Source organism: Erinaceus europaeus, chromosome 6 (genome assembly GCF_950295315.1).
Source record: "Erinaceus europaeus chromosome 6, mEriEur2.1, whole genome shotgun sequence".
Taxonomy (NCBI): Eukaryota; Metazoa; Chordata; class Mammalia; order Eulipotyphla; family Erinaceidae; genus Erinaceus; species Erinaceus europaeus.
Window position 1 is genome coordinate 60631686 of NC_080167.1, and position 22027 is coordinate 60653712.

Genomic DNA, 22027 nt, shown 5'->3' on the forward strand with positions numbered 1-22027 from the left:
ACAGTTATATGTAAAAGTCAGAGTCAGACATAGCTCCAAGCTCACAAGCCTGCTTCCCTACCATAGACTGTACACAGTTTAACAAGCCACCCCACTTAGTAGAATCAAGAGTTCATCTCCATAGTTCTGACTCCAGCTTAGGGTGTTTGCCTGGGATTTGCTGAGGTGCTTGGTCTTTATGAATAATGTTGTTCATTTGACAAGGTTGGATTTTCCAAGAATATAACGCTGCAGAGTATGGCCCACTACTTGCCCCTGTCACCTCGCTGGCAGTTGCAGTTTTTAGCATCTTGTCCAAAGGTGGACTTGGAGAGAGCTTGAAGGGGTGAGTCAGCCCCAGGCTTTGCTGCTTGTTTTGCCTCAGAAGGGCCTGGGGAGTGTGAGACCGACTTAGCTCTCAAGTGAGTCTGGAGGTGACTTATCAGGGATGCTATGGGTACAAAGCTTCTGGCATCATCATCATCAACTCCTTTCCTTGAGAAATCTGTATTCCCTAGACAGACCCTGCAAATTCACCCCCCAAGAAAGAAAATTTGGTGGGGGCTGGGTGGTGGCTCACCGAGTTAAGCGTGCATAGTACGAAGGGCAAAGACCCAAGTAAGGATCCCGGTTTGAGCCCCCAGCTCCCCACCTGCAGGCGGTGAAGCAGGTCTGCAGGTGTCTATCTTTCTCTCCCCTTCTGTCTTCCCCCCCTCCTTTCTCAATTTCTCTGTCCTATCCACCCCTCCCCCCAAAAATAGCAAAATGACCACAGGAGCAGTGGATTGGTAGTGCAGGCACTGAGACCCAGTGTTAACCCTTGGCTGAGGCCCCTGATGTTGCAGGTTCAATCCCCAGCACCTCCATATGACAGATTGTCTCTCCAGGTTCCCTGTCCTTCACCCTCTGGCCTTCTCTTATTGTATTGAGCCCCACTCCTGGAGAATCCTGCCCCACCAGGCACTGGGGCGGGGTGAGAGAGGACTCTTGTCTTTGTTGCTGTATGGGCTAAGATTCAGGAACTGATACTGCTAACACATGATTTGAGTTGCTTTAAAGACCAGAGACGGAGTGTGAAAAGTACTCAACCCCATTCTGGGCTCTAAGAAAGTTTTTCTATTTCCTTTCTTCCTCCTCCCCCGCCCCTTACTTTGGGCTACATTTTCATTCATAGAGACAGGAGGAGGAACACCCCAACACTGAAACTCCTCCCCCCTCCCACTACCTGTCCCCTCACACAAGGCACCACCACAGTTTCCAGGCTTGAAACTGGACCACCCATGTGTGTAGGGCAAGGCAGGTGCCCTACCCAGTGAGTAGCTCCCTGCCACCTGGTATCTACTTTATGACTCCCATGACCTTCTGAGTGTCCCCAGGCAGGGTGGGTGAACAAGTCAGGCCATCAAGGAATCGGGGAGGGTTGAGGAGGTATGTCGTGGAGGATCAGAGGACGGCAATGTAAGAGCCTCCGTATTCCATCCCTGACCTCACCTCTGTCAGAATTGAGCAGTGCTTTAGTAAAAGTCAGTCAGCTGAGGTAAAGAACAAACACCTCATCACAGACCCCTGCAAGCGTCAACCTGGCTTTGACCTAGCACATTATGATTGGGCCCTCCTCAATCGCTATCGAACAGGCCATGGCCGGTGCGCCGCTATGTTCCATCGCTGGGGAGCCAGAGACGACCCGAACTGCCCCTGCGGCTCCAGACAATGACCCACATAGTCAATGACTGCCACCCCTCCAGATTCAAAGGAGGTCTCGAAACTTTACATCAGGCTCAACCTGACGCTGTTGACTGGCTACGGAAGAAGGGCAAACGCTAGAAGAAGAAAGTGCTTTGGTCTCTGTTTTTTTTCTCATGAAAGGAAGTCTTAAAAAACTATTAAAACTGTAAACCAGGGTCAGTATCAGGATGCCCCTGCCCTCCTATCTTCATCCACTTGTTCTAACAGTTCCAGCCTGAGGTCACAGGTTAGCTCGGGATGAAGTGATGTGACCAAACACTGAGGCTGTGACTCTAAGCGGTTTGGCCTTTGTCTCCTGACCGTCCAGTTGCAATGAATCAGCTTGGGTGTCAGCTCAGACCTGTCTCTTCTTCCTCTGAACCTGCGCGTGAACTTGAACCATCCCCATGTGGGAACTTTAGATCCCCCTGCATTCCCATATCTGCTCCTCTGGAATCTTCTTTCCAGAGTGGTGTGTGGGCTGAGCCTGTTGGCCCAAATGAGGTCTATCAAAAAAGGATTAAACATCCTTTAATTGTTTAAAAAGAAGTTGCGACTGCTTTTATTTATCAAGCTCTTTGTTAGCATTATCTCTTTTTATAGAAGCCCTGTTTTTGTGTATTTTTAAGAGAGAGCGAGCGAGAAGGGGTGGGGGAGTGTTCCAGAACACTGCTCAGCTCTGGCATGTGGTGGAACCGGGATTGAACCTGGGGCCTCTGGAGCCCCTGTGTGCCAGTCCAGGGAGCTCAGCTGCTGTGTGTCTCCACAGCCCAAGAGGTGCATTCTTGTCCTCAATTTTGGTGTCCACATCCAGATTTACCTAAACCCCACCCAGGCTGCGTTAGCACACCCATGAAAAAAAACCGGTATTTTCTATCGTGAATCACCCTGCAAACCCCGGGCCTTAGACCTTCAGGGCTGCGTCAGTCGTGCCAGCTCGCAGGCAGGATGGGCACGGCCGAGGGCACGCTGAGTGGGGCAGGGGACCGGCCTGCAGCCCGGGGAGTGGGCAGCTGACTGGGGGTGTCCCTGTGGAGCTGGCCATGGAGCCATTGGGCTGCTCTCCTGAGAAAGGACGGAGGAAGGAAGGAGGAGGCTTGCTGAGTTTCTGCTGTCAGGGGCCCTGCAGCGCAGCACACAGGAGCCAGGTACAGAAATGGGGTGACTGGTGGTGTTACCAGCCTCCCTGGGGTCTCTTCCTGCCCTCCCCCCCCCCGGCGCTGTGCTGCTGTGGGCTGAGAGGCAAGGGGTTCAGTGTGGTGCAAGTTACATCCTGCCTGGGTACAGAAGGGGCCTGCCCATGGATATACCCCTTTGTTGAGTGCTGGTTACATAGCTCCCCTCTCGGGGGTCTGGCAGTGGCGCACCTGGTTACATTCACATGTCACCATCTTCAAGGACCTGAGTTTGAGCCCCTGCTCCCTACCTACAGGGGGTCCACTTCATGAATGGTGAAGCAGGTCTGCACGTGTGTCTGCCTTTCTCTTCCCCCTCTATCTCCCCCTCCTCTCTCAATCTCTCTCTGTCCTGTCTATCTAAATAATAATAATAATTAGAAAAAAAGGAAAATGTGACCGCTGGGAATGGTGGATTCCACGGAGCCCCAGCTATAACCCTAGTGGCAAAAAAAAAAAAACCTATCCTCTTTGCTAAAGTCACTCCTCTCTGGACAATGGCAGGAAGCGGATTCCCTGGGTGATGCACAATGTCTCCTTTGGGTGTCTGTCTTCCCTCACTAGATGCTGAAATAGTGAGTCTGTGGGATCCTCACTGAGAAATGCCACCAAGTTAGAAGCCTCAGCGTCTCCAAACTTTTCAAACAAGCAAACAGCCAACTTTGCTTCTTCCTGAACAGCCAACTTTTTGCTTCCCTCCCCCACTTCAGTCCTGCCCTGATGCTTTGCTGAGAAGTCTTTGAAAGCTTGCAGTGACTCACCTCAGGGAAGAGGCCTGTCCTGTCTTGTCCCTTCCTGATTTAATCCCTCCTCACAGACAGACTTGCTCACCTCGGGAAGCCCACAGCATTTGGACTGTTTCAAATGCAACTTTTCTCACTTCTGGGAAAGTTGACCTGATCTCTTCTTAGGAGAGAAAAAAAAAGTTTCTAGACAGTGGAGGGGCTTTTAAGAAACCTTAATGGGAGCCCACCTTAAAGAAACAGGGCTGAGGAGATAGTGTAAAGATAGAGCACAAACTTGGAGGCCTGAGGACCCAGAGGTTACAGGTTCAATCCCTGGTGCCACTTGATGCCAGAGCTGAGCAGTGCTCTGGTCTCTTTCTTGCTCTCTCTAATGAAAAACAAGAATCTGTCTGATAAGTCTTTGCATCTGATCTTTCTGTTCATGTGTTCGACTCCCCCACTGCCAGAATGAAGGTGTTCTGGAAAGAAACCCAAGGGAATGGATTGCTTACTGTGTCTCATGTAGTAATAGAACGGAAGGGAGAAAATAAAGAAGAATTTTCTAGAAGAAATTGAACCAACTAACTCAGTTTTGAGACAGTTTGAGTTTTAAAGTTCGATAAAAGCTGTTGACTCAGCTGTGTGAGGGTTTGGTTCACGTGTCGTGTATTTTCTCCTCGGAACACTTGGGTTCCGACTCCAACTGCTTTCCTGGTCTTGGAGGTTGAGACTGTGACCCAGCATCCTGCCTTCCTTGGGTTTCTTTGAGCTGAGCTGAGCTGAGCTGAGCTGAGCTGAGCTGAGCTGATGCTGACTTGGCAGCAGGAAGGCACAGGGCTCAGGTATGCAGTGCTTGGGTCAATGGAGACTAGCTCTACCCAAGCTCAAGGGTAGCCAGAGTGAGTAATAGTCTTTCACAGGGAGAAGAGCCAGGCTCTGGGGACTGTGGACTTGAGCCAGGCAGGACATGGGAGTTAGGTTACATATGTGTGTATTTAAGCAAGGAAGGCAGTGTTTTCTTTCCTTCCTTCCTTCCTTCCTTCCTTCCTTCCTTCCTTCCTTCCTTCCTTCCTTCTTTCTTTCTTCTCTTCTTCTAAGAGGATATGGAAGGCTTAAAGCTCTGATGTTGGTGGTGTGATAACTCCTGTGATAACTCTATTAGGGACAAGTCCCTTCTGTTTTGACATACTTTTTTTTTTCCCCAACTTGGATCTATGAAGAAATGCAAAGTAAGACACCACTTAGTACAGTGGTGACTAAGAAGTTGTTTCAAACTCCTCACTCCCTCTCTTCCTCTCTCCTTCTCCCCCCTCCCCGCCTTCCCTCTCTCCCTCTCTCAGTATGGGTCAAATCAATTCCTGTTTCCCACCTGCTGTCCCAAGACCTTTTCCTCTAAGAGTACCCACTTAATTAAATCTCCTGTGTCTTGACTTGAGAATCCAAACAAATGCAGGTCAACATTTAACTCAGAAAATATCGGAGCTGAGAGACTAACAGGCCATTTCCAAGGGATACGTGGGATCCCTGAGACAGAAGGCTTAGGTGAGCTGTTTCGATTTGCCCCTTCCTGATGACAGTGGAGGCGCTGCTCTTTTCTAATCTTGCTGGAGGAAGGGCAGAGGAATGGATCCAGCAGGATAGTCGAGGGGTCCCAGGTGCTTGCTCACGCAGCCTAGGGGCTCCCTCATACAGCCTGCCTACTTCCATGTCCTTCCTTCTGGGGACCACACAGGTGGCATGAAGAAGCATGTTTCCTTGCATTCACCCATCACTCCGATAGGTGGTGCAGTGGGTACAGTGCCTGTCCTATAAGCACAAGGTCCTGAGTTCGATCCCTGGCATCTCATTTCTCTCTTTCATGAATACATAAGTAAGTCGTGGATTACCTAAAACTCTGCTGATGGGAGCCAGGTGGTGGCATACCTGTTGAGGGCACCCTTACCACGAGCAAGGAGCTGGACATTTAAGCCTGTTCTTTTACTGTACAGGCCTAAGATGGAAGATGGTTTAAGTCAAAGTACTCTCTGGGGGAGTCGGGGAGTTGGTGGTAGTGCAGCGCATTAAGCGCATGTGGTGCAAAGCACAGGGACTGACTGGCGTAATGATCCCGGTTCAAGCCCCCAGCTCCCCACCTGCTGGGGAGTCACTTCACAAGTGGTGAAGCAGGTCTGCAGGTGTCTATCTTTCTCTTCTCCTCTCTGTCTTCCCCTCCTCTCTCCATTTCTTTCTGTCCCATCCAACAACAATGACATCAATAATAACTACAACAATAAAAAACAACAAGGGCAACAAAAGGGAATAAATAAATAAATAAATATTTAAAAAACAACAACAAAGTACTCTCTGGGCAAAAACTAAGCTTGTGTCTCCTGTGTGTGTGGTCCAAGCTGGAAGAATGAAGTCAGTCTGATGTCTTTGAAGGGCGGGGGTGGAGCGGTGGGGGATCGGGGTACAGCATGCAGCTGTGGTGGGTGCCTTCCTTCCTGTTCCTTAGAAAGACTCTAGAGGAGGTTAGGGAGCCTCTGACCAGAGAGATGCCAGGGGCAATGAAGCTTCCCTTAGGCCCAGTTAGAGTCATTCATGTCACCACTGATGCTGGAATTCTGTACTCCTTATGAAAGACATGTCAAAAGGCAGCTTTGGGATACAGACAAACTTGTTAACAGCTTTCTCTAGACTCCATCCTTCTCTCTAGACCTGGAGGCTGTGGAAATTCTGCAGGCTTCTGTGATTTATCTTGCTTCACCTGTTCTATCTGAATGGAGATGTCCTTCCTTGATGTCATCTGATGTCACCTGGAGGTCCCTTATGAGGACATTGAGGTAGAACAGTTAGTATTGAAGGTGGGGGTCCAAATGGTGTTTCATAAAAGAGGCCTGTTTGGGCCTATTCAAGATGGTTTCAGAGCGGGGGGGGGGGGCGAGGAAGACTATTTCAGAGCCCTCTAAAGTAACTTCTTGGTGTTAGTTCTTGGGGCTGAGATTCAGTGCATAGGAACTGTGTCTCACTCAGTACCTCTCTGCCATTGTACACAGGCCATCCCCCACACCCCCATCATCAAAGGACTGCCTGTCCCTGTGAGTATTAGTCTTCTAAGCTGGCGGTATGGAATTTGACACCAGCCTTCCAAATAGCTCTGCAGAAATTCATTTACTCAGCCATGCAGCTGACCTGCCAAGTTCTGATTTTCTGTCACTTCCATGGGAAATCAGTCCTGACCTGAGTTGTAATCATGTGTTTGGGACTCAGTGAGCACTTTTCTCCCAGACTTTGGAGGTGGGGTGAGGAGTGGAGATAGTGGGTGAACACAGCCCATCCTCCTGAGCTGTGGGCTCAGAGGCTGAGCTGTTAGGTCAACCCTTCCTGGGAAGCATGGAGTAATTGGTCTCAGGAGGGGTCCGAAGTCAAGGTGGGGTGCCACCCGGGGGGGGGGGGGCAGCGGGGGAAGGCCTGGGCTGAGGAGTGGGGGCAGTGGAATTTGTGTGGAATTTGCCGTTCTCAGGATGTGGTACAGCAGACAATCTCATTCATAGGAGGAACTTAAAAAACAAGATCAGAAAGGGAAAGCACAAAGTGAAACTTGAACTGGGTTTGGTGCATTGGACCAAAAGAAAGGACTCTGGGGAGGGAGGAGGAAGAGTAGGGGCAAAGGGGGTCTGGGGTCCTGACATATGACAGCGGAAAGCGACTTAAGGTTTGCAGATACCTCTCACTAAGAGACAAGAAGCTGTACTCATATGCCAACACCTACTGTACATCAGTACCTCTCCCAATAAAAATAATTTAAACTTTTTTAAAGAAAGCGACGTGGTATGCAAGCTAGGTTTCTATAACAGGATCTCAAGGACAGACTCGGGTGAAGCTGGTGGCTGAGAAGATGTGCAAAGCCAGCTGACCTTTGCCTGAGCTGTGTCCTGGACCGCATCTAAATTTAGAGACCTGAGCTTTTCCCAGCCAACTGAGCCAAGACACATTGGGCTGAAGGGTTTGGCCTTTGAGAATCCAGTTCTTGATCTACAGGGATCCAGCCTCCCGGGAGAAAGCAGCTCTCCAACTTGTGTGCATCTGGAAACATAGCTTTGCTCTGCTAGGATTAGTGCCCCCTGCGAGGCTGCATTCCTTCCAGTGGTCAGGTCCATGTCAGTTAGAGCAGAGGATGGGAAGGAGGTTGGGCAGGGAAGGCAAGTCAAGGTGTGGGACAGTGAGAGGGACTGGAGTTGTCACAGTAGAGAAGGCCTGTAGTGGTCTGTGTGTAGGCTGGGGAGATGTGAAGGGGCGCATGGTGAGGGTTAGCTGGGGCATCACTTGGAGAGGACGCTGGGGTCATTCCGACAGTCCATAGAGAGCCACTCGAGAAGAAGAGAACTTGAAAGCAAAATATTGTTGTACCAAGTTCTGAGAGTCAGTGTCTAGAACATTAGCCTGTGCGAGCAGCTAGGCGAGTCCATCCTTGGCTCCTTTTCTCCGTTGCTGGATCATCTGTCCTTAAAGCGTGAATTCTCGTGGGGGCCCCAAATTAAAGAGTTAGGGGAAATGGCCATTCTATCCGAGGGCTCCTTCAAGATAATACAAGTGCTCAGGTTGGCCCACACCCGAACTGTAAGCACAGCCCCACTCTGTTGCTTAGACCAGTCAGTGAGGAGGCATCTTCATTCACACAGACACCAACCTCTCAGCCGCCAGCCAGGGAGAGCAGGAGCTTGAGTGCTTGAGCTAGCTGTCCCAGACGTGTGATACGCGGGCTGGTACCTGTGCTGGTATGTGTGCCTGCCTGGTGTGCTCTACCAAACACCCTCCCCTCCCTTCCTCTTTCCCTCCATCACTGCCACCGCCTCCTCCTCTTCCTCCTCCTCTTCCTCCTCTCCCCCCCCCCCCCTGTATAAATACCCACAGAAGATGAGCCTTTACTCATAAGCCTTCCAGTTGCACTTCCTTAATAAGGATTCACTGCTGCTCTTGTGTCTTGGTGGCTGGCAGGGAAGGGGCTGTGTGAGGTAGCTGAGAATTGAAGATGTAGCAACAGCAAGGTCATTTTTGAGGGGGACAGAGGGGAAGTTTGGAGCTAAATGCTTGGGTCACTCCACTGTGTTGAGCTCTTGAGGGGGACATGCTTGCCACAGCATGAACTGCTTTGAGTGGATTTCAGCTCATCACAGAAGAGCCTGCATGGGCATGGTGCCTTACTGAGGGGCCCAGGTCCTTGGAGACCAAGCCCACTTCCTCTCAGGTCCTCCCTTGGCTGACTCATTTGTAGAAAGACCTGTGAACCTTCCAGTACCCTGTTTACCAAGCATAGATAAGTTAACCATTTGCTTCCCAAGTGTGTTTAGGAGACTAACCACAAAGCTCTTAGTTGTTCTGTTTGTAAAGTTTCCCTTGGGGTGGGGTTGGGGGAGGCTGGAGATTGAAGAGCTGTTTCTTTTGCTTTTTTCTAGTTGAGAAAAGATAAGGAGTGTTTATTTGATTTATTTCACATGAGATAAGAGAGTTTTTACAGGACAGAAAGAGAGTAAGGAGGGAGAGAGAAGCCAGAGCACCCACTGTGGCACATTGAGTGTTGGGGACTGGAGCCGGAGCCCCACTGGCAGGCAAATGCTGTACTCTTTCTGCTGAGCTGTTTCTTTCCTGGAGCCTGCCCTGTGAGGTGACTGGCTGGTCTTAATCAGTAGAGCAGAGCTGTGTTTACATTTCAGGTTGTGGGGAAACTTTGTTTATTTATTGATTTACTTTTGGTCCATTGTCTAGTAGGTCTGGGAGAGATACTTAAAAAGCTTTTGTTGGTGATTATAGGTTTAGTGCTAATTCAACTGTCAGTCATTGACTAACCAGGGTGGTCTCTCTCTCTCTCTCTCTCTCCCTCTGTCTCCCTCCTTCCCTCCCTCCTTGGTGAGTAAACTGGTTAGAAAACATGTAACAAAACTCAGAACTGGATTAGAGTTCTTGAAATTTGGTGCTTTCCTATTTTTTAAGATATGTGTGAGAGAAAGAGAGGACACCTTCTGGAAAGTTCTGCCGGTGAACATGGTCCCCCCAGTGGGAGGTTGGGAAGAGGGTGGACAAGCTGCAACACAAACAGGTTCAGGGCAGATCTGGCTGCCTTTCCTGTGCAGGCAGGTGAAAGGTGAGGTCTGTGATAATGTGTTGAACTAGTAAATCCAGCTTTAGAGTTAAAAAAAAAGGAAAAAAGAAAAAGAAGAAACAAAGCCACACAAGGGAGTTGCACAGAGCATTCCAGGGAATCACTGAACTGTGGGTGATAACTGTTTTCCTTCTTCTCCTTAGAGGATTTGTTTCAGGGGAGAGCTGAGATAAGAAATTGTACTCTTAACAAGGCAAAGGATTTGGAAAGAAATTACCTGCTGACATTTATTATCGCCAGTTAATTTCCCTTAACTTTGTTTAATCTGAATCACTGTTGTGCTGGTCTTGGCATTTAAAAAAAATTTTTTTTTTTTACTATCTTAATTTATTTACTGGAGAGAGACATCCAGAAATCGAGAGGTTAATGGGAGATAGAGAGAGAAACACGTGCAGATCTGCTTCACCACTTGCAAAGCTGTCCACTGCAGGTGGGTACTGGGGGCTCACACCTGGGTCTTTGTGCATTGTAACATGTGCACTCAACCAGGTGTGCCACCTCCCAGCACCCCTGGTCTTGGTGTTTTAAAGACATTGGCCCTGGCCTTCATAAGTGACCCAGACTCGACCTTTGACCATCAGTCATGCCAAAGCTGGTCTTCACACATAATTTCAGACTCACCAATATTTTGTTCAGGCGAATGGCAGTCATCTTGGTAATGCCACTATGTTGGGGCAGGGTCTTTTAGAAAAATGTCAACAAATCTTTTTTAAAAAACATTTTTAATGATTTATTATTGGATAGAGACAGAAATTGAGAGGGGAGACAGAGAGGGAGAGAGACAGAGAGACACCTGCAGCCCTGCTTCACCACCCACAAAGCTTTCCCCCAGCAGGTGGGGACTGAGGGGCTTGAACCTGTGTCCTTGCACACTGTAGTTAATGTGTGCACTTAACCAAGTGTGCCACCACCTGGCCCCCTAAAATACTTTTTAAGAAGACTTATTTTATAAGGGAGGGACGGTGGGATGGGGAACAAGAGAGTGAGAGGGAGAGGGAGAGGGAGAGGAAGAGGGAGAGAGAGAGAGAGAGAGACCAGACTGTTGCCTGTTCTGTCATATGACTAGACCTTCAAGCATGCAAGTCTGGAGCTCTTAACACCTATCTGGACTATCTCCCCATCCCAGTGCTTTGCTTTATGTAAAATACCAGAGGCCACTTGATTAATTCCATGTCTATGTATATATGAATGCATCATTTCTCATTGGTTGCTCGAATATCCTTTCTTCTTTCTCCAATACCATTACTATGGGTCATGGCTCGCCCTGTGACTGGCAGGCAGGGATAGAACACATTCTGCCAGAGTGCCCGCTGGTCATGGTATCGGCAGTGATTGCAGGTGAGAAGTTTGGGGTAGAGATTTATCATCTCGGATGACAATGAGATTGGGTTATTTATAACTCCATGCCTTTTCTCTCCTCCACAAATACAATTAAATCCTCATTAAGCAGCAACAGTGAGCCAGGAGTTTGCATAGCTGATGGGAATGTAAAGATTAATACAGATCATCTCTGTTCTCAAGGAATTCCAACTTAGTGGCAGCGAGTCATGTAGATGGTGGACTAAATCTTCTGCCCAGAAGATGAACAAGGTTTTTTTTTTTTTTAAATATTTATTTTATTTATTTATTCCCTTTTGTTGCCCTTGTTGTTTTATTGTTGTAGTTATTATTGTTGTTGTCGTTGTTGGATAGGACAGAGAGAAACGGAGAGAGGAGGGGAAGACAGAGAGGAGGAGAGAAAGATAGATACCTGCAGACCTGCTTCACCGCCTGTGAAGCGACTCCCCTGCAGGTGGGGAGTCGGGGTTCGAACCGGGATCCTTATGCCGGTCTTTGTGCTTTGCGCCACCTGCGCTTAACCCGCTGCGCTACAGCCCGACTCCCGATGAACAAGGTTTTACAACAACCCAGAGGTGAGGGGGAAATGGAAGGACCTCAGAGAAAAGGATCTATCTGAATGGAGTCTAGAAAAATGGTAGAATGCTAATACAGCTTTATTGGCCTCTAAATTTTTTATTAGTGATTTCATAGTGGTTCCCATGATTACAAAATTAAAGGAGAGTAGCTCCACATCATATCCACAATCAAGGTCTGTGCTTCCCCTTCAGACCCCACCCCCATAACCACCATAGTTTTCTCAAAGTCTTACATCTGCAATTTGTTTATTTATTTATTTTAAATTTTAAAAAATATTTATTCCCTTTTGTTGCCCTTGTTGTTTTATTGTTATAGTTATTATTGTTGTTGATGCCGTCGTTGTTGGATAGGACAGAAAGAAATGGAGAGAGGAGGGGAAGACAGAGGGGGAGAGACATCCTTGATCCTTCACGAGGCACAGTCACCTCCAGTTCCATCCATTTTGTCCTGGAGGACACAATGCCATCTATTTTTACTGCAGAGTAGTATTCCACTGAATACATGTTCCCATAGCTTCTTTGCCCAGCCATCTGTTGACTGGCATTTAGGCAGCTTCCACTTCTTGGCTATTGTAAATAGCACAGCTAGGAACCTTTTCTAAAAAGAGTTAAATTCACCCGACTCTGGTGGTGGAATTGTACCCGTTTCTTACAATCTTGTTAATCATTATTAACTCACTAGTAAAATTAAAAAACAAAGAATTGGTGTACCAAGGCTAAGGTATGGATCGACCTGCCAACACCCACATCCAGGGAAGAAGCAATGACAGAAGCCAGAACTCCCACCTTCTGCACCCAAAAATAATTTTTTTTTCTTTTTTTCTCCTCCAGGGTTATTGCTGGGCTTGGTGCCTGCACCATGAATCCACTGCTCCTGGAGGCCATTTTTCCCCCTTTTTGTTGCCCTAGTTGTTGCAGTCTCGTTGCGGTTATTATTGCCATTGTTGACGTTGCTTTGTTGTTGGATAGAACAGAGAGGAATGGAGAGAGGAGGGGAAGACAGAGAGAGGGGGAGAGAAAGATAGACACCTGCAGACCTGCTTCAGCGCCCGTGAAGCGACTCCCCTGCAGGTGGGGAGCCGGGGGGCTCGAACCGGTATCCTTTGAGCCACGTGTGCTTAACCCACTGCGCCACCGCCCGACCCCCCCAAAAAATAATTTTTAAAATGTATTATTGGATAGAGACAGAGAAATTGAAAAGGGAGGAAGAGATAGAGAGGGAGAGAGACAGAGAGAAACCTGCAGCCCTGCTTCACCACTTGTGAAGATTTCCCTCTGCAGGTAGAGGCTAGGGGCTTGAACCTGGGTCCTTGTGCACTATAATGTAAGCACTTAACCAGGTGCACCACCACCTGCCCTCTCCCCCAATAATTTTGACTCATACTCCGGTCCAGTGTGCAAGGACCTGGGGTAGAAATGTTAGGGGAAGATGACCAGAGGGCTCTGAACTCCAATTCCATCAGGACCTGGAGAGAGAGGAGAGGGAAAAAAAGGAAGGATATTTAGAAGTAGCAATATGTATGTGTCACTTAGAAAGGAAGAGACGGTAAGACCATAGAAGAAATGGGGAAATGCATATGTAAATACAGATAGTCATAGAAATAATAGTCACGCCACATCTGTGACCTTGAGAGAACTCTTGCGGTTCCTAATGGAGGGAATAGGGACATGGAACTGTGGTGGTGGGAATGGTATAGAATTATGCTCCTGTTATCTTGTAATTTTGTAAGTTGATATTAAATCATTAAGAAAAAAAATGGTAGGTCAGAGACAGACATGAAAAAAGCAGTACTTGAAGCGAACACACACACAGAGAAGTCTGAGTATTTTTGGAGTTAATGTTAAGTGTGAGCATTGACGCTTTAAAGAGAGGAAAAGCACCAGTTGGCACAAACCAGTTTTCCTGGAAGCGTCCCTATCTGGCATAAGTTGGTCTAGAAACACCCTGACATTCTGCTCACACTGCCTGCTGGCTTATCTGACCTCATGCCGTCCACGAAGTCTTACCACGTGGTATGGGCTGGTTTTTCATGAATCAAATTGCATTTCCAGTTATCTTTCATTTAATTAAAGAAATGGTATGCTTTCAGATTCCCCTGTAGTTGACAGTGCTCACTAGCCCTTTGCCTTTGTTTTCTTGCCCTAAAGCTCCCTTCTCCAGCAGTTACTGAATCATCAGTGCACTTACACTAATGGTTAAGTTACTACAGAGATGCTATGAAACTTATTTATAAACAACAGCAAAAAAAAAAAAAATGGTCTCAGGGAGCAGAGGAGTATTCTGGTGCAAACCATTGCTCCCTTGTTCACTTGGGTGGACAGGTGAAATTTCTTATATTTGATGTTCATAAAACTGGCCGTATTAACAGTTCCCCATGGACAGTAAGGCACCAACCTGTTACCTTTGAAATTGCTCTTTCATGCGATGTGGAAAATGTCACATCACTGTACTTTCTCCCTGACGGTGATTGACCGACTTGCTAACCTCCTGCCAAGATTTGTCCATTCTGAATTGCTTTTAAACATCCATCCAGAAACAGGCAGCAGATTATACTTTCACAGGAACATGAAAGGTAGTTTTGGGATCCTAGCACCCCTGCATGCAGAGCTTATGTGTGCGGGAGTTGCTCTGGGACAAAGAGACCTTAATCCTGCGTCTGTGTTACCCACTACCATAGAATCGATTGGTTATAGAAAGAAGTTTTATAATTGCCATTCAAGCAATGTCTGCTTATCAAGGGTCAGCCATTGAGTTGAGAGTTCCCCCATTGGGTTTAGAGGGCCCCTGGCCTCTTACCTCAACCTCATCGCCTGCAACGGATGCATATCTGACTGTGCTGTTAGAGAAGAGTCGTCTCCCTCCACCACCACCACCACCACCACCACCACCACCACCACCACCACCATCATCACCACAGAAGAGAATAGCCTGTAATAGAGCTGAAGTCGAGTCTAGCTGCTGGTTCTGTGTCAGTCCACATCAGTTGTCGGATCTGCTTCCCTGCTTCCCTCTAGAGTGGCAGTGCTGCCAATGAAAAGTCCCAAGACATCCTTTGATTTCCAAAAGGGAACAATCAGTCTCCACCTTTCACATTCACATGGTTATTCTGGACCAAAGTCCAAGTTCTGTTGTCGGCATCAGGGGTAAGTTTGGTCTTAAGGTGCTGCTATCCCTTCCCTGGGGCTCATGTGAATTCCGGCCTTGGTGGCTCCCTGCTCACTCGGCATCCTGGTTTCGGATGATGCTCTTCTCCCTGTTGCAGAGGTGCTGTCCGATTGAATGCTCACTGCCCAGGCCCCCGTCGGCACAGAGGCGGTTCATGCGTGTGCACGCCATTGTGCTGCTGAGCTGCACAACTCTTGGCATCTTTGCCAGTTTCATCTTTTGGCCAATTAGCAAGCCTGAAAAGTAAATGCGAGGAATTAAGCTTCTGCACTGTTAAGTGCCGCCTGGATTTCTTTCTTTCCATGAGTCCTGGCATGTGCCCCTGTTTCCACTTTTCAAGCAGTATTTCTTTGAATTACAAACCATCACATAGAGTTCTGTGTTTTTTTTTTTTTTTTTTTGCTGGAGATTAAATGGATGAGATTGCCAGGTTTTTGCAAGAATTACAGACTATCCTAATCATCATGGAGAAAATTACCGAGGTTTAGTGTCACTGGGAAAAAACAAACAAAAAAAATTATTCTTGATTTTCCTATGATTTTTTTTTCCTTTAATTGGTCACTCAGTTCTACTTCTAAAGTACTTTTGAAGCTTTGTTTTCTGATTTGGCATCGAAATGATAAAATTCAATGCCATTTAGTGTTAGTATTATCTGTTATTTTGATTAAAATGGAATGTATCATTTTATTGGGGAGAGGGCTGTCACTTTCGAAGGGGAGAGAGTATGGAACTCAGAGCAACTGAGGCTTTTAGTTACTTCCCTAGGAGTGAAGTTTAGTAGCTATCCACATGGGGAAGACCTCGCACTGGAACCAACTTGCTATCTGAATCTTCATTGAGCTCTGGTAATCACCGGTTCCTTAGTCAAGACTTATCTCTCACTAAGAGAATAAAGATCAGGGATAGTGCAATTGTATATACATAGATATTTGAAGATAATCTCCCCTGTGTGCAGGGGAAATGTGTATGTACACACACACACACACACACACACACACACACACACACATACTCCTTTGACCCTCAGTCTATTTACATAACATTTACTTCATTAAAAAGATGGCATGGGAGGTCATGAGAATAGCTCACCCAATAGAGTACCCACTTTAGCATGCCCAGGGAACTGTGTTTGAGCCCCTTGTGCCACATGGGAGGGGGGTGGAATCTGTGAATGGTAAGGTAGTGCTATGGTGTCTCCCCTCTCTCTTCCTTTCCCTTTTTGTCTGAAATTGAAAGAAGGGGAAAAAAAAGTCCTTTGGGAGCAGTGGAATCACACAAGCTTGAGGTACAAGATGAAATAATGCTCTTTGTCAAATTCATGCAGATTCTCCTTTCTTAGATCACAGAACCACAGAGAAATCAATGCCCATGGAGAGCAAAAGTATGGTGCAAAGTTCCTGGAACAGCGAGGCCATTTATCTTCACTGAACCTCACAATGACCTTGGAAGGTCTCTCAGGCCTCCACTTCTCTCCAATGATAGAGTTAACTTTACAAGTCACTTAGGAATGTCAGTGTTGCTCCACACAGACTAGGTCAGTGATGGGAGCGCCTAGACTGGGAGACAGGTGGACTCTTCATCTAGCCTTGTTCCCATCGAGATGCTTCTGGCCACTTACATCGTGTTTCTTTATTTGTTTTAAAGATTTTATTTATTTATTAATGAGAAGGTAGTAGAGAGAGAAAGAACCAGACACCACTCCAGTACATGTGCTGCCAGGGATTGAACTTGGGCCTTCAATCCCTTGCTTGAGCATCCAAAACTTTACCCACTGTGCCACCTCCCAGACCAGTCCATTTGTATCGTTCACCGAGACAGTCAGTTATATCTATTGGAAGAAAATGCTCAGGTTGCAGAAAGAGCAAGATGTCTGAGTTTGCATTCTACCCTGAAATCACTTTGGGGAGGGACCCACTGAGAGGAGTATAAATTCCCTCAAGCCACACTGCTGGAAACCTTTCGCCAAGCCACTCTGGCCTCTAGAAGAGGAAAATGCCACGGTTAACTGTCATGTTCTAGTCAAGTGAACACATAGCCACACACATTAGCCACTGTTTAGCCAAATGGAGAGAGCTGCTAAAATAGTCACTGATTTATTTATTCATTGTCTTTGGAGTTTTTTTAAAACTCATTTCTCACAAGGTAACCATTAACAGCTCTTCTGGAATTTCAGCAGAAAGTCATTTCACACACTCTTCAGTGATCCCTGTGAAATAAATCACAACGAAGGGGATTTTTTTTTTCCCCCTTATGACTTCTTTGCCTGGAGGAAAAAAAAATCCTAACTCTCTTTGTCTTCTGAGTACATGCTGGAATACAGTCTCTTTTGAAAAGACTTCATGAAAAGAGCAAACATGGGACCAGCATCCACTACAGTTCTTTCTCTGCTACTGAGGCTCTGTGAATGAGTCTGTGACTAGACTGTGTAACTGTAACTAACAGGCAGTGCCCTTCTGCTCTTTAAAAAAAAAGGAAATATATTATAAGACTACAGAATAAGAGGGGTACATTTCCACACAGTTCCCACCCCCAGAACTTCATATCCAATCCTTTCCCTTAATAGCTTCCCTATTCTTTATCCCTCTGGGAGTATGGACCCAGGATCATTATAGGACTTTGCCCTCAATGTGGATCAACAATGGTAGGGAATGGTCCATTCTCCGAAGGGAGGTTGGACAACATACTCTACCTACCACCTGAGGACATGGTAGAATCTCTTGCCTTCAGCTTATTCTCCCAACCCAGTGAAGATCCCACAGAAAGACTCTTAGTTTCCTTCTCTCAGCACTTGTCCTGTATTATCTTCTTCATTACAATCATAGGACCCCTTCTTTGAAATGGGATGGGGAAGCTCCTTCTCTACTTTAATTCAAGAACATGGATAATACCTCTAGTACATCAAAATGTCAGATCTGAAACCCAACCACAGTAGGCATTGAGTACAACAAATTGAACACACATACCTCAAACCTAACAACTGAATTCCCATAAGCAATAAATGAATGTCTTCTTTACCATATGCTACCAGAGTCATTTTACAGCACTCATCCCTCTAAACTGACTTTGTGGACATCACTAGAAATTTCTGAGTCTAGGGAAGACATGATGCTTCCTTTTAAATTTGTGCAACATTATTGGATAGTTCCTGGGGTTAACGAATGCTTTCTAAGACTTGACTGTAAGGAGAGTTGACTAGAACCAACTTTAAAGATCTTAGAAAGAGATTTCACAAAGCAGTATCCTTATCAGATAAAAGTAAATGGTTACAAACGTGTTATCACTGGGCCAGCAAGATGGCTCACTTAAGATAGTGTACCTGCTTATTTTGTAATGCACATGGCCACAGTATGAGCTGGGGGCCCATCACAACAGGGGTAGCTCCTGGTGGTTTTGGGAGCCTTTCTCTCTGTCCCTATTTTTTCTAAATGAAAAGGTCGACCTGCAAAAGACCTAGTGACAACAAACAATAACAACAATAACTTAAAAATATCGGTATTAACACCTATTTCAATAGCTTTTATTCAGTCTGCATTCAGAAGATCTGCCTGTCTGAGAGTCAAAGTATGGTGTCCGTGAGAGAGAAGGACAACATGGAATCTTTCTTTTTAACTCTTCTTTTTAATAATTAATTAATTAATTATTATTGGATAGAGACAGAGAAATTGAGAAGGCAGAAGTCAATAAAGAAGAAGAGAGACAGAGAGACACCTGCAGCTCTGCTTCACCACTTGTGAAGCTTTCCTCCTGCAAGTGGGGACCAGAAGCTTGAACCTGGGTCCTTGTGCAGTATAATGTGAGTGCTTTACCAAGTGCACCATTGCCTGGCCCACAACACAGAAGCTTTGGTGGTTGGTTTAGGGAATGGCATGCACACGTATATTGGTGTGAAATCTTACAATTTTATAAACTATCATTACATCACTAATGATAATAAAAATCTTTATACATGATTTTTAAAAAGGAGTATTTGCTTTTCATTAAAAAAAAAGACCTTGGAGACTGGTGTCACTATGATGTAGAATGAACATGACTGAAGTGTCATGTTAGGTAAAGATCAAGCCTGTGGCTGAGCATCTAGTTATCTTAACTTGTAGTGTCGGTAAGCTTAGAAGTCTTGAGGTCTGAACTTTTAAGGAAGCCTATTTACTTGGTAGGTAGTAACGAGAAGTAACCTCTTTTTTTCTAAAAAAAAAATTATTTATAAAAAGGAAGCACTGACAAAAACCATAGGATAAGAGGGGTACAACTCCACACAATTCCCACCACCAGAACTCCGTATCCCATCCCCTCCCCTGATAGATTTCCTATTCTTTATCCCTCTGGGAATATGGACCCAAGGTCACTATGGGGTGCAGAAGGTGGAAGGTTTGGCTTCTGTAATTGCTTCTCCGCTGAACATGGGCGTTGACAGGTTGATCCATACTCCCAGTCTGCCTCTCTCTTTCCCTAGTAGGGTGGGCCTCTGGGGAAGCGGGACTCCAGGACACATTGGTGGTGTTGTCTGTCCAGGGAAGTCTGGTTGGCATCATGTCAGCATCTGGAACCTGGTGACTGAAAGAAGAGTTAACACATAAAGCCAAACAAATTGTTGACTAATCATGAACCTAAAGGCTGGAGTAGTGCAGATGAAGATTTGGGCGTCTCCATTTTGTAGATAGCTAGTAGGCCTATTTTAGTTGTATTCCAAAGGGCCCATGACTATACTAGTTTTTTTTTTTTCTTTCCTGAGCCTGACATCTGATATGCAGGTGGGTCCAATAACTTGCCTAGGAAGGTGATGTCATGGCTAGAAAAGGGACAGAAAGCTGGATCAGGGAAGAGAGTAGCTCCCTGATGTGGGAAAAGGATGTAAACATTGTTGACTGTAAACCCCATCGATTTGATGTGATCTGGGGCCCATATTCAGCTTAGGAGCCTATGTAGCCTCTGCATCCCTGTAGATCTGAGCTCACATTCTGTGGTCATGAGTAGGAACGTTCCAATCTACCCCAGGACCCATCTTCCTCAGGTGGAAGATAGAGTATGTTTTCCAGCCTCCCTTTCTTAAGGCAATAATGAGTTGATCACAATAATCATGTCTCATGTCCAACAAAAACTTTGCAGTAAAGGGCCAGCTGGTTATATTTTTCAGAGCAAGCCCAGTATTCAGAAATTGTCAAATTCTTGAACTTGCAAAAAAGTGAAAAAGGGTGAACCTCTTTCAGCTAAAAATTCTTTTACCTACATGTCTGAGCTTACGTATGTCTGACCTCTGTAGAATAGTTTGGAAAGAGAGTTGACCTCATTATTTGCAGTTTCTTCTCTACTGTCGCTGCAAATACTACATTAGTGGAAAGTGAGTTTGTTCATGAATTCCTACAGGAAATATAGGACTGGACCCCTGTTAGACTTTAGTCACATTTTTGTCAGCCAGTCAGTGCAAAGCTTTGTTTCCTATATGTTTCTGTTTTCCAGCACCTTAGAAAATACACATGGTGATTTGAAATCACTTAGTTCTGGCTAGTAGCACGTAGGAGGTTTACCTAACACAGGCGTGCTTTATCTGCAAAGAACATCACAGATTTCTTGCACTTCAGAGCACTCAGCAGCCTTTTGGCATCCTTGGAGGCCATTTTAAAGATGAAAATCATGGCGACCTTGGAGGAGGCTCAGAAGGTAAAGCACAGGATTTGCAAATCTGAGCTCAATCTCTGGTGTGCTTGTATCAGAGTGGTGCTCTGATTTCTTGCTTAGAAAGCTAGCAGACAGACACATGATAAACCCACCAAAAAAGGGCAAGGGAGACAGAAAAATGGTGGCACTGAAATGACTGCGACAAGAACACTTATTATTTTAACAGCCCGAGTATCACCTTTAGAGGCTGGGAATGACCACTTTTGACAACTCAAATTGTTCCCTGCTCTGTACTTGTAGGCAGATGGCTGCAAGTACTGGTCCCTCTGTGTGTGGCTTGTGGGTGGCATCTACACAGTCCATGACTTTTGTCCAGTGGGTGCAAGGTCTCGACAGCTCAATAATTCCGTCAAGGGTGAGATGCTTTTAAACTTGGTGGCACCATCTGGAAGATTCTGTGTGGAAATGGTGAGGTGAACAGGCTTTTGGAAGTGCTTTAGGCACTGTGGAGAAGAGCCTTGACTCCACAGTACACATGCAAAGGGTCAGCCCAACCTTGGGTTTCTGGAGAGTCTTCATTTGGAAGGACTGCGACGGAGAAGATAGATTAGAATTCCTCTGTGGGGCCCAGCGCCTGGAGCACTGGCCCATGTGCCTGAGCTGTAGGGAGATAAGCAGGAGTTTGAAGCTCCACAGACCTGGCTTTCAACTCGCTAATGAGCTGTAGGACTTCTTCTTGGAGAGCTATCCTCTCTCCCTGACTTGCATCTGCAAAATGTCCAAAAATAACACCAAACTACGCAGGCATCTGGCAGGCATTGGACAAGCACAGGGCAGCTTCTGTGTGTTCAGTTGCAGGCATCCACTCAGTGGATGTTGGGACGCTGGCTTGGGTTAGACACTGGGGAAATGATGGGAAGGAGAGAGGCTGGGTAGCCTGGGGCTTCCTGTTTCCTGAGGAAAACATATGAGCAAGCTGTTAGAATAGGCTTGGAGGACATGGGAGATAGTGCAATGGTAGTACACAGAGATTGCACACAAAATGTCCCAGATTTGATCCCTGGCACCACAAATAACCAGAGCTGAGCTTTTTTTTTTTTTTTTGGTTGAAATGATGATGGGGGGGGGCTGGGCGGTAGCACAGCGGGTTAAGCGCACATGGTGCAAAGCACAAGGACCGGTGTAAGGATCCCGGTTCAAGCCCCCAGCTCCCCACCTGCAGGGGGTGTCGCTTCGCAAGCAGTGAAGCAAGTCTGAAGGTGTCTGTCTTTCTCTCCTCCTCTCTGTCTTCCCCTCCTTTCTCAATTTCTCTCTGCCCTGTCCAACAACAGCTATAGCAATAACAATACAATAACAACCACAACAAGGGCAATAAAATAGGGAAAATAGCCTCCAGGAGCAGAGGATTCATAGTGCTGGCACCGAGCCCCAGCAATAGCCCTGGAGGCAAAAAAAAAAAAGATGATGATATAATAATAGAAAATCAAGTCAAGTAGGATGTGTTCCATGATAAAAGAAGCAGGTAATCATAGAACATATTGCAGGGAATCCTGACCCAAGAGAGGGAGAGGGAAAGGGGGAGGGGAGGG

The 22027-nt window shown here is 46.4% G+C and overlaps 1 protein-coding gene across 19 annotated transcripts in view; it reads left to right on the forward strand.

Moving 5' to 3' along the window:
• The window catches only part of KIAA1217 (KIAA1217 ortholog), a 362069-nt gene that overhangs the window by 54168 nt on the left and 285874 nt on the right, over nucleotides 1-22027 (forward strand). The window contains exon 1 of one of the 19 annotated variants that reach the window (XM_060192299.1): nucleotides 2630-2852. The exons of the other annotated variants lie outside the window; for them this stretch is intronic. Coding sequence (XP_060048282.1) covers nucleotides 2748-2852 — 105 coding nt within the window. The 5' untranslated portion in view covers nucleotides 2630-2747. Of the gene's footprint in view, nucleotides 1-2629; nucleotides 2853-22027 lie in introns of those variants that run through there. 19 annotated transcript variants of the gene reach the window in all.